The sequence below is a fragment of the Anomalospiza imberbis genome, chromosome 3 (assembly GCF_031753505.1).
Source record: "Anomalospiza imberbis isolate Cuckoo-Finch-1a 21T00152 chromosome 3, ASM3175350v1, whole genome shotgun sequence".
Lineage (NCBI taxonomy): Eukaryota > Metazoa > Chordata > Aves > Passeriformes > Viduidae > Anomalospiza > Anomalospiza imberbis.
Window position 1 is genome coordinate 73,945,782 of NC_089683.1, and position 19,820 is coordinate 73,965,601.

The 19,820-nt window shown below is 36.9% G+C and overlaps 1 protein-coding gene across 3 annotated transcripts in view; it reads right to left on the reverse strand.

Annotated features, from left to right (window-relative positions):
• Positions 1 to 9,178: 9,178 nt before the first annotated feature.
• Positions 9,179 to 19,820, reverse strand: part of SMOC2 (SPARC related modular calcium binding 2) — a 139,751-nt gene continuing 129,109 nt past the window's right edge. For 2 of the 3 annotated variants that reach the window (XM_068185148.1, XM_068185150.1), the window contains exons 10-13: positions 17,061 to 17,163; positions 15,897 to 16,171; positions 13,498 to 13,541; positions 9,179 to 10,767 (exon numbers count right to left, since the gene is read on the reverse strand). In XM_068185148.1, the coding sequence (XP_068041249.1) occupies positions 10,744 to 10,767; positions 13,498 to 13,541; positions 15,897 to 16,171; positions 17,061 to 17,163 (446 nt within the window). In that variant the 3' untranslated portion in view covers positions 9,179 to 10,743. The remainder of the gene's footprint in view (positions 10,768 to 13,497; positions 13,542 to 15,896; positions 16,172 to 17,060; positions 17,164 to 19,820) is intronic. The other variant, XM_068185149.1, reaches the window with a different exon arrangement.

Genomic DNA, 19,820 nt, shown 5'->3' on the forward strand with positions numbered 1-19,820 from the left:
ACATGTTTTTGAGATACAGATTATAGTATTATATTATATTATATTATATTATATTATATTATATTTATTATATTATATTAGGAAGACAGTAGATTAACTGAGGGTTTCAGTACATTTCCCAAAGAAATAGAATTGGCAGATGTATCTTCTAAATCTGCAAAGAAAATGAATTTTCATTGCAATGTGTCTGCTTTTCTTTTTACATGTGTTGACTACGCTCATAGTCCTGTTTGAGATAATTCCTTGTGTTTTGCACAACATCTCAGGTTTCATACCAGTTCACGACCTGGAAGCTACTGAAAACTTCCTGTTATACATCTTGTATTTCAGTTGTCACCAGACCACAACAGGAAAATATAACATGAATCCAAACATGAATCTTCCATGTGATGTATGTTCTTGTCAGGCAGGCAAAAAAATGTGCTTCAAGTCAGCTGAGACTTTAGTTAATGATCCATTTTTCTTTTCTGCTGGTATTTTTTTCAGTCTTCTGGAGGCCAACAATCTTCATTAAACCTCACCAGCACTTTTGCACAGAGCTATTCACCCCAAACTTCACCATCACTCAATGCAGTTAAAAAAGTTTTACAGTAAGTAAAGACTCTCTACTTTTGCTGAGATTTTATATAGGTTTCTGTTTTCAGAATAACCAGTTAAATTAAACCTGAAAACCTTTCTGAAATAACCCATATTAACATATTTCCTCTTCAGAATCAATGCCCAAGGCTTTCTAGAACATGTGCAACCCAATTTGTGATGCAAACTGCAGATATACCATGCTCCAGGAAACAGATGTGTGTATAGCCTGTACTGCCAATCTTGTTCTGTTACTGGAAACAGGTTCTCAGAAGACTTGTACAAGAATGGTGAAACTCAGCTAGGGTGTATACACTGCATATAACTTCAGTGACTCCATTCAGCAGGAGAGATTTTATTCGCTATTAGAAGCAGTGCACATAAACCTACCTTCTTGATTGACTGCTAAATTTTAGATTATGCACTTGCTTCCAACTCAACTTTCTTTATATCCCTCATACTGACTTTTTGCTGACTTTTCAGAAAATATGGTTCAACATTTTTTTTGTCCTGATGATGGCCTAAACCATTACATCACTACAGATGTCTGTATTACACATTACCTACTTTTATCCTAGCTTTACCCAAGAGAAAAAATAAAATTCAGCTGAAAAAATGTATCTGGTCTATAAAAGCAGCATTGCCATGTTCTTGAAATCCCTGTCTTGGATTCACATACACCTCTTTACTCAGAAAGTCAGCCAATAAGCACAGATATGTTCCTTTGCAGCTGGGGCTAACTGTGCCCTTGTCAGAGGTCTTAGTGTGAATTAAATTCAAACTAATTGTTGCCCTAATTTACTGCTGGCAAACGATCATTTCTCCTCCCTGCTCATGGAAGACAGTCCTTGAGCACTTGTGCAGTCCAGACTAGGTTCCATCTGTTTCATCTGTTTATTCATGCCTATACTTATTAAGCCTGATGGAAAGGCTGCTGTGAGCCAGGGACTGTTTGTAGGGATGGCTCATGCTGGGGCTTGTTTAGAGTCTCGCCCTGTGCCTGATCCCACAAAGCTGTGATCTGAAGCAACGGTGCTGGAGCCCTGCTTTGAAATGGACCCAAGCACCGCACTTAAACCTGGCAACCAACCAGATGTGCATTCAGCCCATCTAGCAGCACCCTCCAGACAGGTTTTTAAGGCAAAGAGCATAAGAAATCCAGAGTGAACAGAGTATCACAGCGTAATACCTCACCACACTTCAGCCTGAGGCAGAAGAGGGGAAAGGGCAGCAGCACTTTGTAAGCAGGCAACCTCATATCCTGCATTGACTTACTGCAGCCCCTGGTTCCAGGGAAGTGGGCATACTTTTACTCCAGAGCACCTTAACTCCTACCTGTGAGACCACTGTAGGTTGACTCTCACAGGAAAAAGATGTGATAAAGGGATGCTTCCACTCCCCTCTCAGATCTGGCTGACTCTTTAAATCCACACTGTTCTCATTAGAGTCCCAGGCTCTAGTCTTAAACACTGCTTTAATGTTTCCAGGGAACTGGAGCACAGCTGGTCTGCACAGTGTATTAGGGTAAGGTAGGGAACTTTATATGGGAACAGAAATCTGCCTGCATGTTAGATTGTCTGAATAAACATACATTCTACTGTTAACCACAACACTGAGTGTTTATTGAAGGCAATTCACAAAGGCTATTAGACAAGGGCCATTTTATTTATATGCAGAAACATCTGTAGCAAATGTATCCTACTTCACTATCTATTAGATGTGTTCTTCAAAAACTGAGTTGAAAATTCACTAGAAGGCAAGCTTACAAATAGCTGAAAAAAGCGTTTTACAAGTTTCCACATGTAGTTTTGCCTTGGCACTTATTTGTATTCCTCAATCATTTGTATTCCATTCCCCACTATCTTTGAAACAAAGGCTTTTAGACACATAAAATTTTCTCATGGTTTTGCAATAGACTACAAACATAGGGGTTTAGGACAAAAATAATGAACTCCCTTATATTTATGGCAGACACCCAAACAATGGGAAACTGCTCAGTGAAATCCTGTAGCATGATGAAACCATGAAGGAGATCAGCATGAGCTGAATTTTGCTTATGGAAATGTGTATAAAAGATGATAAATATTAATAAAATTTAAATACAATTAATTGCCTGACAGAATTTTTGTTCTCCTAAAGTAATTATTTTCTTTGTTTTTATTGCTTGTTATGTAAAAGTACTGATTAATAGAATTGTGATGAAAGATAATGATAATCTAAATGCATGAAGAGCAAAATATGAAAAGACCATCAGCAATGCATTGTCACTAATATACAATTGCTGTGTGATCTGTCCTGTTACTTCCCTCTCAAATGCGTTTTCTATTGTCCAGAAGAAGATTGTCAACACTATTTAAATAGACAGCAAATGGTAGAAGTGTGGTCTTTCACAGTATGAAAGACTGTTTCAAGCCCCTAAGAAATAAATAAAAACATGAAAAAATAATAAAATAAAAGATACACTAAGAGTTGCAATTGACCAAAGATGGTAAAGTAGCCATTACTGACTTCTTCCCTCCAACAAGGCCTATACACCAACAATACAAACTCAAGCAAAACGTACAAGAGAAAATTTATATGAAACTTACTGTTTTGTTTTTATGGCCCAGGCTATAATAAGCTATTTCTTAAACAGAATCCATCAAATTGGCGCTGAAAATGCTAAGAAAAAATGGGGAACAAGTATATGATGATTGAGTCTCAATGTGGCAGTATTTGTATTCATTTATATATTTACCTTCTGTTTTAAAGCAATGCTCAGTATTTCTTATTAAACAACCATGATGTTGGGGCCATCTCTTTTCAGAGATGTCTGTCTCATTGTGGTGTCTGGATCCCCCTTTCTCACTGGGAAGAGTACACTCAGTCCTGGGAAGTTGCATCTCATAGATTTCAGAAGAGAATGAAACTTTCTATTTTAAAGAGTTAAAATTGAGCAGAGGCTCCAGAGTTTAAAATAATCTTTCTGTCACTATCCATCCCCCCTCCCTGCCCACCCTCCCCACCTTCAACCATTGCAAGCAAACAGGAACTCTGTTCCAATTGCCATTGTCTTCCATTTTTCAGTTGTACTGCCTGGTTTAAGGTGAAAACCTTTCAGGCAAAATCTGATCTGGACTGGCTACGCTGCTTACTGCCAGGACACAGATTCTGAACAGTTCAAAGTCTCTGGGTTTTAAGTGGTGGAGCAGGTGCTGGTTTTAAGACAAGCTATCTGGCTAATCTCATTGCAGCCTCCTCCTCTTCACCTGGTCCCTCTCTCCCATTCTCCTCCAAGTTGTTCACGGGCAGGTAGATGGCTCTCTCGCTTCAAGCTCCACCCAGGTGAAGCCCCTTCCCAGCCTCTCCCTTGATTTGCTATTTGCATTAGGACAGCATGTGATGAACTTGCTCCAGTGCACTGCTGAAAATCCAAAGTGAGAGACGTTACTTGCAATTAGCTATTTTCTAAGTAATTTTCCAAATGAATTTTCCAAATAAATTTCCAAATGTAATGAAGTCAAACTCTTTGTCATCAGGTCATAGAAACATTTGGTACCTTGAAAATAGATCTAATCTAAACATGTGATATTTTCTAAGGGCTTCAAAGTTTTCTTGAGCATCTTTCTTGCAGTCTGTTTCTCCGCCTTTTTCTCTCTCTCAGAGATATAAACCTTTAAAGATTAAAGACTTTAAGAAGCATTTAAATAATTAGTTTTTAGCCACCCCAAGAGTGAATATAAAGAAAACCACAAAAGAAAAAAAACAGACAATGAGAATTAAGAACTCTTGTATTCCTTTGTCATCTATGTGTTGATTAAAAAAAATGTTAAACTGTAGGGTATCAGCAAAGCCTGCAGAGGATTTGTTGGTGAAATGAATGAAAGAAAAAACTAAAAAAACACAGCTAATTAAATTTTGCTTGCATCTTTACTGAATAAGAAATACAAAAGGAAATTTATCTTTGTTGTGGTTCTGATTTCCTCATCCTGGTCAAGTCTGCTCTTAGTTTAGAAATATGCTGGTTTCTTCTTTCACATTTTCATTAAATGTTGCTCAGACCTCCTGGATCTAAAGGAAATCTTTGGATTGGCCATGAAAACAATTTCTTTTGGAACAAAGTACTGGAGTGACTGGGATACCAAAGACCAAATTCAGATCTTATACATGGATAAGGAAATATCCAAAGACAGGATAAACCTCTTGTACCACTCAGAAAGTGACGCTGTATGAGAGAGATACTGTGCCCAGAAAAATGAAATTTGCATCCTCCTTTTCACCTGTGTCCTTTCTCTTCTTATTCTCCCCTCAGTTTCTTGGACTTTTCCTCCTCATGGGAGAATAATTACCTATTCTATTTCTTTCTATCTTTAGCATTTCTATCTTTGCTTTGTTTTCATTGATACCCTTTTAAGCTATCCCATTTCTACCTGCTTTCTCTTCTTCATTGTGTTCTCTTTGTCTGTTCTTCCTTCATTTCCACATGTGGCTTTAGCACAGTTCTGGCCACCTTCCTCAGTGCCTCAGAGTGTCTTCATGATCCTGTTTTGATTTTTCTCTTCTTTCGCTTCTTAAGTATTTTCTTCTCTCTCTTTTTATTAGCCTTTTTTAAACTGCATGTTCTTTTGTTTTTTTTTCCCTACCACTTCAGCCAGCACCTCTTCCTTTGTATATTTTGTGTTGCAAAATATTTCTTGAAACCTCTGTAAGGCAGCAGTGATACAATTAAGGTTCCTGGGATAAAAGCAAGCTACAGGAAAAAACCTTCCTTATTCAACGCTGAGCATTCAATACAAAGAACTATGCTCCAGGCTGAGAAGCAGAGCTCCTTTCTGCAGAGCAGTAAAGAACTGATGTGTGCAGACACTGCTCCATCCTATGGTACTGAGCAGAAAGAGGAATTAACTGGTGGGAGTTAACTGAGCACATGCACTTATTGAGGAGTCATAGTATTTCTCAAATGCCCTGTAGCTGTGACTCACATTGCCTCCCACTCAGTTGAAGCATAATGTTCTCTCACTCTGAGCACGGATGCATTAAGAAGCAGGAAGTAAGGGTTTGTCATTGATGATACAGGCCAGGAGTTTTCAGTTGATCACAGCCCACCAGGGCAAAAAAATCTGAGCTATGGAACAATATCCTGTGCTTTGCAGTATCTGTCACCATGTTTAATCTCATGTTCTTTGTTCTGGGTCTTTGTCCCTCTGGTATCGCAGCCTGGGGGGTCTCAGAAGAATGTACCCAAGCTGTGGATTCAGGAAGACTAACTGGGAAGCTACAAACCAAGAGAGCTAGAGGTACTCCTTGGGTAGTAGTCAAAGTGGATTTTGGTTCACATCAGCCTTTGAGTGAAATGACTGCTAAAAGTAGAGATATGCTAGAATATTTTAGGTTTGGAGTATGTTTGCAATCAGTCTCATGGCAGACTTGTTTTGCAAGCTGGAATAGTGCCCCTTATATTTCTGCAAATAATTCACACTGCTTCAACTGTTTTGCATAGATACAAACTAATATAAATGCCCTTGCTCATATTGCAGTTTTCTTCACATTTCATATGTGTTTAGTGCTAAATCCAACCATTCATCAAGCCCCAGTCTCGTTTTTCTTTGCTTCACACAGCGATAGCAAGACACTCAAAAACTCAGATGAAGCATGAAAAACAGTTTGGACTGTCTGACTGCTTTTAAACAAATATTTTTTTTAAAGTTGGTGGAAAAGCAAGAACACTGCTACATTTTGCAATATCCAGTTTTGTGACAAAATAGGTGTCCAAATGTTGCTTTTCCATATTGATATTTCATGCTAGTTAGTTAAAGGAAAATAAGTTCCAAGATAAAAATAGCCACTAAACCAAAAAAATACTTTTAAAAGTGACATTTCATAGTAAACCACAATCTCATGAAATCAGTAAATCATGAAATCAGAGAAACAATATTTCTCTGATTATTCACCATTTTGTAGCTTCATTCACCATTTTTTTCTTTTTTTTTTTTTTTTTCTGACTGACTACTTAGAACAAATAGAGGCAACTTCATGGATTCACTTCACATATTGAGTTGGCTTTATAAATCTTTATTAAGTATTATTAGTGGCTTTATAAAAATTGCAGCTGTCCACCTAGAATCCCATAGACTGTGCTGATCTTTTATGAAAGGTTTTCTTCATAAAGTACCCATTCAGCCAAGAATGGATCCCATGACTGTGCAAAGAAGGATTCTGTATTTGATATGAAGCAATAAATCCCATGCATTGAATTTATGTTAAGTAAAGAGAGTATGTACAGAAAGGATAACTCAGATGACTCTATTTTATGTAAAAGATTGCTCATATGCTCAGAATGGACTCTCAATTTATTGTCTTATCTTCCAAAAAGGCTTTGTGCACCACCAGTGACATGAGTCCGAGGGCAAAGTGTATGATGAAAAAGGGAAGGTGGATGTAGTAGACGCAAAATACTTCATATATTTCTATCATTAACTTAGATAAAAATCGACCTCTCTCCCTGGTATCCTCCTCATTGGATGTTCTAGGGAATCATGTTGTTCTCAATGTTTTCCACATGAGATTTTGTTCAAAGAAAAAAATAACATGTATTATTGATGCTTTTTAAACAAAGGACATGTTTTCACTTATAAAACTTGAACTGAAACAATTAAATTGGACAAAAGAGGACAGTTTGTATCAATAATTTACTACAATCATTCTAATGTTTCAGACACCAATAAACTTAGTTGGTTCCAATTTAATGTCAAAGTTATTTCTCCAAAATTACATCAATTTGCCATCCTAAAGGAAATAAAAGCAATAAACCTTTCACTTTCAGCACTAAAGACTCTTACTTAGAAACATTAGTTTCTATAACTTAGCTACATAATACACCAGTGTAAATATTTAAAAGGGACAAATATATTATCTTTGACAGCAAAGATTTCTTAACCTCCATTAATCCATCTTTTATTACTACTATAAAAAGAAAATATTAATTACATCTATCAAATCTTGGAAACACTTGAATATATTTAATGAATCAATCTGTATTTTTATTTTCCTTCCAGGTTTCCAGGAATGCCTGCTTTCTTCATGGCCTTATGGTACTTATGAAGGGCAAAAGTGTGGTCTAAATAAAAAAGTACAGTGTAAACCTTTATTTATATCCAGTGATTTTTGTTCAAGTTTCTTTGTTTTAGTCTTTCAATATCTGAAATGACATTAGCAAGAAAAATGGTCATTTGGAACACTCGTCAAGGTCCCAATTCTACAAAATGAGCACCTGAAAAGTAGGTATTTTGTTAGACTGAGAGAAGACTGACAATTAAGTGGTTTTGGTTAAAATTAAACTATGAAATTGGGCTAAATGTAGGGATAGGAAGAAAATGAGTAAGTTTTCTGAAGTGTTGACAAAATATGGAGCATTTCGCACTGTGTGGTGTGTTGACTAATGGACATTGCAACAGGCTGGACAAATCACTGCATACATATTTTTCAAACTTTATAGCCTTCTATTTACAACCTTATAAAAGTTCCAAACAAATATGTTCAGCAATAGCTGGAACTAGAACAAATATTAGTCAATGAGAAGCAGAATATAAGTTGTGTTTTCAGTAACAGCATTAAAATTGAAATTGTTGCACATGGAGTAGGATAAAAACTAGAACTGTGTAAATAATAAACACTGCAGTGTGAGCCTAAGGGCCTATGCACATAGATTCCTTTTTGGTATCAAGGCTGCTCCTAGTTATAAATAGAACATTTATCTCAGCTTAAATATTCCTGTGGACATATGGGAGATACAGGAAGCCAAAGTGAATTTAGCAATCTTGCAAGTATGAATCCATTAGGGATCTGCACCCTACCTGGCAGTATAAGAAGTCAGTACTACTTATATTCAAGTGGTGTAATCTCTGTTAATTGACATAAATCCTGAAAGTGATGACACAGAAATGTATACAAAGAGGAAACACCTCATGTTTCAGTCATTGTAGAGTTATTAAATGACTCTATGTTGTAGAAGTCTTTGGCTACCTAAAAATGTCTTTAGAATTTATCTGCACGCCCAGCACTGTTTAAGGCTACTCATTATATAATCATGTTGCTAGTCCAAATCTGCCTCCCCACACAAACTCTCAGTTTAAATGGGGTGCATTTTCAAACCATGGACATGGCAAAATATTTGGTAGCCTATGTTTATATTGTCTCCAAAGGCCAAAGTGATGGAATTAAATGCTTCTTACAAAATGCTACTATTAACCATACTGTGACCACCTAACCAGGCATTGTGAATTCTGAGGGTTTTTATCTCTCTCCTCATTGTTTCTAGCCAGGCTGAAAGCTGCCCTGCAGCTCACACTCACACAGAGGGGTTAAGGTGTCATCTCTATCTGTGCCATATTGCACTTTGCTGAGAAGAAACAAGAGACCAGGTTGAAACCATATGGAGAATTCAAGGAAGCAATGGTATGACTGAGACATGAATGATCTTAAAAGAGAATTCAAGGGAAGTAGACGGACACAATGCGAGGACATGAGGTTTCTTGTAAACTCAAATCAGCGGTGAAGTCATCACTGTGTGTATCTACTTCCAAACAAGTCTCTCTGTGTTGAGAAAGAAAAGTCACCAGCGTAGTTTGATAACATACTAATCTTTAATCTATAAAGAAGATTAATTTCAAAGTTTAACATTATAAAAGAATAAGAAATACTTTTTAAAACAAAAATACAAGATAACACACAGTTGCCTTGGTTTCTCCTGTTGCCAGAGCTTAAAGTACACTATTTCTGGGATACAATTCCATTGCATACAGTGTTTCCTATTACTTCAGAACATGTTGGAATTTAAAGGATACCTTTTGATTCACAAAAAGCTTTTCCAGGTACAAACTCAAGCAGGGTGCTATTATGAATAGTTGGTCACATATTAGATCCTACACATTATTCAAACAAACCATAATGAAATCACTGCTTGCGGCTACATTCCTGCCTTCTCATGTCAGCTCCTAGATGCCAGTAGTCCTTCTACCACTGCATTGATCAACCCAGCTGCTTGTAACTCACAGTTGTTCAAGAGCAGAACCCTTTTTCATTTGGGTCCCCTGCTTTAGATTCACATCTGAAGTTCTTATTCCCCTCAGACACACATATGAAAATAAGCATTGGGGGAAAAATGATGGAGAAAGAATAAAAACGTTCAAGAAGTTTCCTTAGTCAGTAAAAAAAAAGCTTCAGGTGGGGGTAATGTGAATAGCCCCTCCTCTAGTGGGCCCCCAGGCAAGCCAAAGGATTTATAAGGGTAGCCAGGTGTAGAGGAAAAAGGCTTATCCTTCCCTGTCACAATAGAAAAATTTACAATTCTGACCCATACAAACTCTGCTCCTGCTTTGCACTGACCATGGAAACGTGCTTTTAAGGCCCAGGCTGAACCAGACTGGAGTGACACTACAATCTACCTTACTCCTTTTTCGTTTGTTGTGTTAATAACCCAAGTGAAAGCAAACAGGAGAAAAATCCTACCAAAACTTATTAATAAAGGCACTTCAAAAACTGATAAAAGGATACATTGTTCTATAAGCATCCCAAGTAGAATAACTGTTTTTTGAATCCATTAGTGGTTGTATTCTCATTGTATGATCTTTGGAAAGCTTAATAAAACAATAAAAATAAAATGAAATAAAATATTGCCACCAATGAAATATCTGTTCAGTAAAAAACTGCAAAACCAAGTAAACAGCAATTTACACAATTCTCTCAGTCCTGCAAACCTGAAACATTCAACACTGCTTGGACAAAATTGAGAATACAGTAGATTTTTCAGCATAACTCTACTTAAATGACAGTATTAAGAAAAATAAGGCTTACTATTGAAACCAAAAATACATAGAATCAGGTTTCTGTGCTACTGTTTGCCAAAAAGTTATTTTTTAAAAAATGGTTTAAATGCAAACTTTTACATCTCCAACATGTTTTACATATTTTAGACAACAAAAGAATACACATACATTGTATGTGATAATTTTTCAAAACTAGCCATTACTTTTTCACAGATTAAAAAAAAAGTCTGTTTAAATATTTCATTTCTACAAAGTGAATTTACATTTTTAAGTACAAAGTGCAAATACTACAGCTGTTTTTATTGCCTTTTGGTGAGGAAATCTCCCACATGTCAAAGAGATCTGCCTTGGATTAGTAAGGTGTTCACCCTTGCTTCTTCGAAACTTGCTGAAAGGAAGTTGGGAAAATTTGCATTATTAATGATGTTTTCAATTAGTCCAGCATAAAATTCTATCTCTATTTTTCAGCAGTGCTCATATGCCACTATCAGAAGAGAATTCTGCATAAATATATACAGGGAATAAAAAAAAATCCTGCCCTGTAGTCCTTTGTGGGACCTATGAGCAAGGGTATGAGCAATATCTTGACTACTTACCTATGGCCCTTTAAATCCATACCTGTTGAACACACAGTTTTAGCAACTGCCTGGGCAAGTCCCTGGTTCAATATACCTCCTATGGCATGCTCCTATCCTCCTATAAGGAATGGGCCGCTGGCTGAACTCTCACAAACAATCTGTGGTTTCCTTACAAACTTTTTGCTAGGCTGCAAAAAGCAGCACTGATGGCATGTGGGCACGTATGTGTGTGTTTGTTGGACAGGGTGGAGCTGAGCAAGGGAAATGTACCTGGCCACTACCCAAGTCAAGTCAGACCCATCCCCTATTTGATCTCTTTTAGAGCAACTACAGCTGTGCTGCAGTAACCATATTAGGGTATGTTTCTCTATCTGCTTTCTTTCATTAAGTTGTTTTCTCAACAAATGTGAAAAAACATATGCCGAAGCACAGATAAGCATATATTTAACTAAACTGCTGCTAAATAATAAGTAGAGAGTAAGCTTTTGAGTGTGTGTCTCCTGAGTGGTGCAAATCTGATCAGGCCTTCTCAGATGGGTGGTTTTTTTTGAGCAGCTTCTACACTTTTCAGTAGCTTCCTTTCAAGTGAGAACTTCTGTGATGAAAACCACCTTGTGCATTTGAAGCCATGTATTGTTCAAGTATGAAACTGCCAACAGATGGTTTTCTTAGTCAGCCTTAATGTAAGGCTATCATTTGTCAGCAACAGCTCTTAAAATAATTGATGCTGAGTCAGCAAAATTATTGGACAAAATTGAAAAACATAGATGTCCTAAGGACACTTTTATTTCCAATTCCACAAGTCAGTATCACATTACAAGAAAGGGGAGAGGGATTGTCATGCTTCAAGTGCAATGCACGTGTGCCAGTAATTGCCATTATATAATTAAAATAACCCCTCTGAATGCTCTGGAGTTCTGAAAGGATAATTGTTTTCAGGCTGTCTTATTTAAGGTGTAAGTGATTTGTGGGCAAAACCTGAAAATGTAAGACCACAAACACTTGTTTAAACAAATAAACTTATCACATTATTGCAGCTGTGAGAATATTTTATATTCCATGAAAGGTATGTAGGAGGTCTCTGGTAAAAACCACAACCAATGTTGAGCTTGCCTTAGGAAGTGCAAACCTAACAACAAACAAAGCAGAGATAAAAAAGGGAACAAATCAACAAGCAACTTTGAGAGGAGGATTTCTCTTGGCTTGTGGATAGGTTCACCTGGGGTTCAGTTTCTAACAAATTAATCTAGCTTTATGATAAATAGGAAGACATTTACAACTAGGGTTTTGGGGTATTTTTAGCCAAATTCCTATTTTCATATGCGCAGCATTACCTGAGCTGTTCTTATAATATAGTTACATGAATAATTTTAAACCAGTTCATCATTTACTGACATTTTTGTAGACATTAATAATTTAAGTCCTCTAACTAATACAATAGTGAGGTATAAGAATAGTGTGAAGATAACTCTTTTGCTAGACCATTCAAACCACTGGACTCACAAGCCTTCCTACAAGACCATGCAAGAGTACTAGGAAAGTATGACAATATTGGCCAGAAAAAATTTCTTTAGAATAAGTGGTTATAAAAATAGACACACACAAATTAAACCCCACTTCTTTTAATCTACTTTCCTGGCCTTTACTGGAGTCTCTCCTTTTCAAAGTGCACCTTTCCTTCATTAAAAAACTCTACTTTTGCGCCTTTTGCAGCTCTGATTGGCTTGAGTATCCAAACTTCCATGGATGACATACACTGGTGCTATTTTGAAAAACAAGATCAAGTCTTTGCAGAAAACTGAGCCAAAAAAAAAATCATGGATTATGTTGTCAGGGCACTTGACATTTTATTTTCTCCAATCATTCTGCAATTTTAGTTTAAATGTAGATTAGCAGACTGATGCAAATCCTAGTTCTTCAGCATATTTTGCTCAGCCAGAAAAGGCATTTGAAAGTGACAGCTCTTTTCATTGCACTAAGATTTTAAAAGCTGCTTAAAGCCATGATATAATAATGCAGTGGGGTTTGTGAAACATATAGATTTTCACAGGGCATGGGAAATGCATGGCTTTGTTCATTTCAATAAATGTCAGTATGTGTCTATAGTGTGACACCAAGAAAAACTGACAGAATTCAGCTAAAGTAAAAGTTAAATGAAGATGAAGCAGTGCACATTTAAAAGTGTATGGGAATGCTGTCGTTCAGGAATGCAGAAGACTCATGAGGGCTCAATTACACTCACGAAATTATCATATATGTCCTATATGTCAATATACAGTTTCCTAGGAACTTCCACATGCAAGCCTAATCCACTTTGAAAATTATGCACATTTACTCTGCACCTGTAATTGACTGATTTAGCTTTCCACATATAGAACTTAAGTTAAAATTCATTAATTGGAATGTTGCTCTACATTTTTCTGGCAACTCTGCAAAATAGCAGATTAAATCAGTTTGAAGCTGCAATGATGACTGCTAAAACCCCAAGAAATTCAGCCAGGAGAGACAGAAATAGAAATCTAGCTCTCCTCAGTACTCACCTGCCTGCTGGATGAAGTGCTCTCAGTGTTGGTTCTAGGGACGGCTAAAGGAAGGGAAAGAAAACATTACAAATATGGTTTGCAAGTTATCCTCAAGAACTGAAGCCCTCGTTCTGAAAAGGTATTTTTTAGAGCAGGGTAAGTGCAGAGATTTCAATAAATGAGATAAAATATTTCAGATCTTTCATTGACACAGATACTTTTTTCTTTCCTCAATACAGTTGTTGCTTATTTCAAGGAGTTATATGAAAGTTGAACAACATCTCTTGCCAGTTAACATGTCAAATTTGCTTAGAAGATGGCATATAGTCAAGGTTGAGCATTTCAAACTTACTAAATCTTTAGTAATAAATATAGTCTATTATCCTTGGCAGTAAAGAGGCATGGACAAGCAGACTGTTTGGAAAGTATTCACTTTGATTAAAGATAGTGCACAGAAACAGTTCTACAAACCAAAAACATTGTTCACATTTAATCTGTGAAATGACAAAATTATCATTGGTTTTCAAAATTTCATAGTCTCAAAGACTATGAAAGTGCCCAAAATAGGGAAATATAAACCCTCAAAATGCTAAATGAATTTGCTAGCCCATTAATCTTCCCAAGCAAACATGTGAGACTAGGGAGGAACTTGCTCTCTCAGTTTTCCATGTTAGTCTACGAGTCAAGCTGTACTAGAACTAAGGGAAACAAAACTGGACCTTGAAAAATGCTACAGCAGCTAGTACCCCCTTCAGAAAACATGCTTTACAACTCTGGCTTTTATATTGCTTCAAATTAGTCTCACACAAGAAACTTGGGACTCACACAAAATGATACAGAGTCACTTCCTTAGCTCAGCTCTGACACCTCAGGTGACAAGAGTCTCATATTTTCCTAGAGACGTAACTCTAACTGCATTGAAGTGGTAATTGCTTTCATTTGTGCAGGTGAAAGGAGAATCAGAAAGCAAATTTTAATTATCAAGTAAGAGAAACAAAATAGAATAATGGTATTCCAACAAAAGTAATTTTTATTGTCTTGTCCTTAAAACTATGTACTAGAAGTAGATTTGGTTAAGAACTTTTTTCCAACTTGATACCATTAATTTTTCAATGCCAAACTTCTGAGATATTTTTTTTCCCTTCCAAAGTTGAATGTTCTCATTGATGAATAGATTTTTTTTGCAGATCTGTTACAGAACTTCAGTTATGGTGGTCGCAATTTTTACTTCAGCCAAATCCGTGTGGGATCTTCACATGATTTCATACCTCTTACAATTTTCATTTCCAAAACAGGCAGTTTATCCTAATCTTTTGGGGTTTTTCTACTGGAATATGAAGACAAAAAAACTGGGGTTTGCTTTCAGTCTTGCTATGGCTTTCCTTTACCTCCTGTGTAGTGATTTTGCACCCAAATTTCATCCACAATAAGTCCTAAGAATGCCTGCTGCAGCAGGACAGAAGTGTTTCACTTTCCACATTAATAGCATAAGGATACCAGAAGTCATCCACCTTCATATGCAATTTTTTAACCTTCATCATCTAAATGAAAATTGGAAGGTATCATTATGAGGTCCACAAAAAAAAAAAAAAAAAAAAAAAAAAAAACACCACAGAAAAAAAATCCTGGATCTGATCAATACTGGTTTTGAGAGATCTGTTACTGTGATCCATAGACAGTTTACTTCATTAGTAAAATGTCTCTTCTGTCTTTCTGCAGTATTCCTTTTCTAGACTTGAATACACCAATGAGACCTTTGTTCCATTGTCCTTGCTTCATTTTAAGGTACCAGACAAAACAATTTACCTATATTCATTCTTCCACAACTTCTTAAAGTATGGGGATCTACTGCTTTTTTTTTTTTTTTTTTTTTTTTCCCCTTTTCAGGAATTGTGTGATTGAAATCTGCAGGTACTATTATACTCTGTAGCTAGCTGTTCCCCTTCCTACCAGTTTGGCACCAAGGTAAGGTGGCTGTGTATTAGCCATTATTCCACCTGTTTGGCAAACGACCACATTCCTCTCTGCATCTCTAAACCACATTTGAGAAATGAGAATTCATTAAAAGCTCAACCATGTGCTTCCTTCCAGGAATCCAAAAAGCACATGTGTGATACTTCCACTCACTCAGAACACAGTTCTATAATAACACCAAACTGGCTTTTTGATGACTGTTATTACATCTTCTTAGGTTTCCTACCACAATACATTTAACGGTTAGAATCAAAGGGAAGTTTTTGATTCTGTTGGAGCAAAGTGATCCAGAAGTAACTTTCTTGCCATCTGCCCTAAGCTACAGCAGCATTAGATGCAGACAGGTATATTCTTTTATTTTGTATAACTCTGGCACATATAAATATCAGGCTTCATAAGCTTTGAAAAATTTAGTGAAAAAGACAGAGAGAAAAGGTTCTTACTATGGCGTTTCTTTGTTTCTGCTTTACCTTCTTCTTTTGTTACTCCCAAGCAGCCCATTAATTCTTGAACTGACAAGGACTTATCGTTGTTCACATCACAGTATTCCACAAACTTCTTCACACATTTTTTGGGCTTTGATTTCTTTCTTAGGAATCTCTTAAATGGCTTGATTTCCTTCTTGCCGATATCACCACTGGAATTTTTATCTAGCTGTTTGAAATACCAATGGACGACTCTCTCTTCCAGAGTATGATTTGGATCAGGCTCAGAAACACTGGAACAAGAAAAAAAGATAATTTAGTCTTAATTCTGATATTTAATACCTTTATTTCAGAATAGTTACATTGCTGTCAGGTGGTCATCACCATTGTTATCTAAAACTCCCTGGTTTTGGACACTAACTTATAGTGAATCTCTCTTTTTTCACTTTGACCAACAATATCCTAAATTTTACACTAAGGGCTAGAATCTGCTTTTAGAGTACTCTCTGAAACCCTGTTGAGGTCAGCACCATACTCAGCAAACAGTGCTTTCTCCTTAAATTTCCTCACACACAGAAAAGCGGAGAGAGAAATAAAAAAGACTGCTTCATAGTCAGCAGATGCATTGAATGTGTGAAGTGACCAACTGAAGTTGATCAACAATCAGCATTACCAAATACCAAAGCTCCAATTACAACCCATGATGGATTCTCTTACAGCTGCAACACCTAAATGTATTGAATTACAGGATAAGCTATAAAAATAAATGCTATCTCCTCGGATAAGCATCTGACCTGCAGCTGCCCTAAGTTTGACAGCACTTACACATTTTTAACACTACCTGTGACTGTTGATAGCACTGGTTTGTTTTGCAAGCAACTAGGAAGAATATGAATCAGGAAGGTAGCACACATTCAAGAAATAAAGCCTTGAGAGGAGAACAAAGACTGACACACAGTTGCACCAGCAGCTACAGATAAACGCTGAGCTGTGCTGCTGAGAATTCATCTGTCAAGTGTATCTCTGTTTAGTGAACATAGTCCACAGTGGTAACTTTGAAGTAAACTCTCCTAGATAGGCTCTTGGAAATTCACCCTTTATGCAGGCTCCTCAAAGCCCTCAACAATCTGTTCACCACTGTCAGAAGCCTTTTAAAGACACACAAAAAGATCTGAAACCCACCGGCTGGAAGACAATGATGGATCAGAGACTGCATGCACCATATCTGTGGACAATGCATCCAAAACACTCGTTAGGAACTCATTCTTCTTGGCCCCAGGACAACCTAGAAAATCAGATTTTTTATTTCTTTTCTTGTTACCTGTTTTTACAACACTTAGATTCCAACAATATTTTAGACTTTGAGATAGATATTACTCCCTGTACACAAATTTCCATAAATTGTGGACATATTCATAACATAATTCAAAGACAAGCATTTAAATTCAGGTACATAACTATAACAGAGCAGGAATAAAAAAACAACCATTTGAACTGAAGCAAGTGTGAATTTGTTTTGCATACCTTGAGTCCCTTTATTTAATTTTTGGCCATTATTTTTCCTTCTTTCAGATGTCTTTAACATGGATGTCACATTTTGATAAAAAACTGCTTTGAAGCCATAAAAGTTTGTACGTGACACATGTACATGAAACATGGACTAGAAGTCAACAACTCAATACCTATTTCAGATTTCCACTTTTGCTCCTCTTATTTTCCACTGGCTTTCTCAACACACATATTTTCAGTACATTGGTTTTCCTCTTTGTAAAATGATAGCCAGCTCCTTGTGTCCTTCCCTTTCCTCTTGGACAGGGGTTAACTAGCACTTTGTGGCACCTAGCCCAATCAGCTGCTGGTAGTTGGTACTTTGGTTCATACAGTGAGAGCCTATGGTGATGCTAGATCATCCTCATAATCACATTCCCCATGCCACAAAGTTCTTCTCTGAAAGAAACTGACAGCATATTTCACTCACATAATATGTCAGATAAATATATACTGAAAGATCCCCTCGTCAAGCAGCACAGCTGGAGCAGATAAATTCCTCTGACAAGCACATGGATGTTGACACATGGAGGTTTGCTTATACAATACACCTGCTTCCTCCCCCCTCTTCCCTGGAGCCCTGAGCCAAACACCAGGTCTTCCTCTAACCCTCCAAATAGCTCAGTTAAAGTATAGGATGATCCATGATCAGTGACATGGTGATTACAAGCTTGAAGCTAGAGCCCATGGCAGGACTTTCACAGACAATTCTGTGCTGGAAGCCACTTAGTGTAGTTCTGTTTTAAAGTGAAAAAAAGAAATACTTTGAAGTGTTGTGGAAAAATAAGATCAGTCAGTCAGTAGGGATTTGGTATTTTATTACATTTCTCAGCAACCTCTGGAGCAGGCAGTAGGACTACATGAGCCTGAAAAGCTTCATCTTGCCCAGCAAATTATTTTTTAATACATCCCATGTTAATCCAAAGAAATAAACCTGTGTTATATTAGCCCTTAGTTGTGTTGCAATCAGAATAGCTCAGCTATTATGTACAGCAAGAGTACTCACTAGATGTTATTGTCTAACACATTCATGTAGTTATGAGTTCCTTGCCTTTGGCACCAAAGGTATTTTATTTCAGTAAAAGGTATATAAAAGGAATTCACTGAGGCAAGTTTCACTGCACTAAAAGTACACATATGAAAGCAGTTTTCACTCTGTTAGATATGTCCCTTTCTCCTTAGTATTTAATTAGTTGTGATTTTTTTCGTGTCACAACTAGAAAAAAAAAAAAAAAAGAAATGAAAAAAACTCCCCAAAAACCAAAACCAAACAATCCAGCAGCTATAACTATAAGTTTGGGTTCAGTGAGGCAAGCACTTCAATTTTCCCTATAAGGAACGAAAGTTAGAAGGGTGGCAAGATATTAATAAGGGAAGGACAGAAATCTGTACCAACATGTTCCATTCAGTGCATACTCTCTAGTGCAAAGAGTCTGCTGCCAAATTAAGTTCGGTATTCCAGCCATGAAAGTAAATTGTGCATTGCGATTTAAATGAGGTCGCATAACTTTGCAAGCCACAAAAGCACATCTGTCCAGAGATAAGCAGGCAGAGAGCAGGCAGCCTCCATGCAGCAGGCGCATCAGTTGTGTCAGCATGTCAATCTGTATGAAGCAAGCAATTAAGTCCCTGAGCAACCCACTGAGCTCAGTGCTACTTCTTGCTAGCAAGGACAGCACTGTGGGCCAGAGCTGGCTCCCTTCAAAGGACAGGTGAAAAGTCTGTCCGAGGCTCTCCATGTCGGCCTATCTTGAATGTTATGAGCTTTATTCATTTTGTGTTGGAGCTGTTATTACCAACATCCACCAGAAGCCTAAATTCTGCTCTGAACTTAAGTTGTGAATTGATATAGGACTTGTGGAAAATGCAGAAAATAAGACCTCAGCATGTAACAATGCAGCACAACATGGAGCAAAGGCAATTTGACTTTTTTCTTTCTCTGTCCTTTTTTTGGATAGTTAATAATGTCAATATCCAATTTGATTTAGTAGCTCCACCAATTTTTCATATTATTTATGAGTGTAATCTGAAACATCTGGAAGAAACAAAAATCTGCTTTAGGTAGTTTCCACTGCTGAGTGTACATATACTACAGATATAAAGATCAAAATCTTCACTTAGCTTGCCATTTATGAGATACAGCTAAAGAGGGGAAAGTATCAACTTCTAAATTCACAAGAAATCGCAGGAAGAAATTCCACAGTTTAAAGGCTGTCTTTGACAATTTTCCCTAAGAATAAGAAACGTTTCTAAATGTGTATTTCATAAAGTTGCAATAAGAGTTGACAGCAAAAAAATGTTGTTAAAACAAACACAATCAGTTGCTGTGAAGCATTCTAAATTACAGCTCTACTACTTAACGTAAAATGACATGCCACAAAATCCTCATCAGTC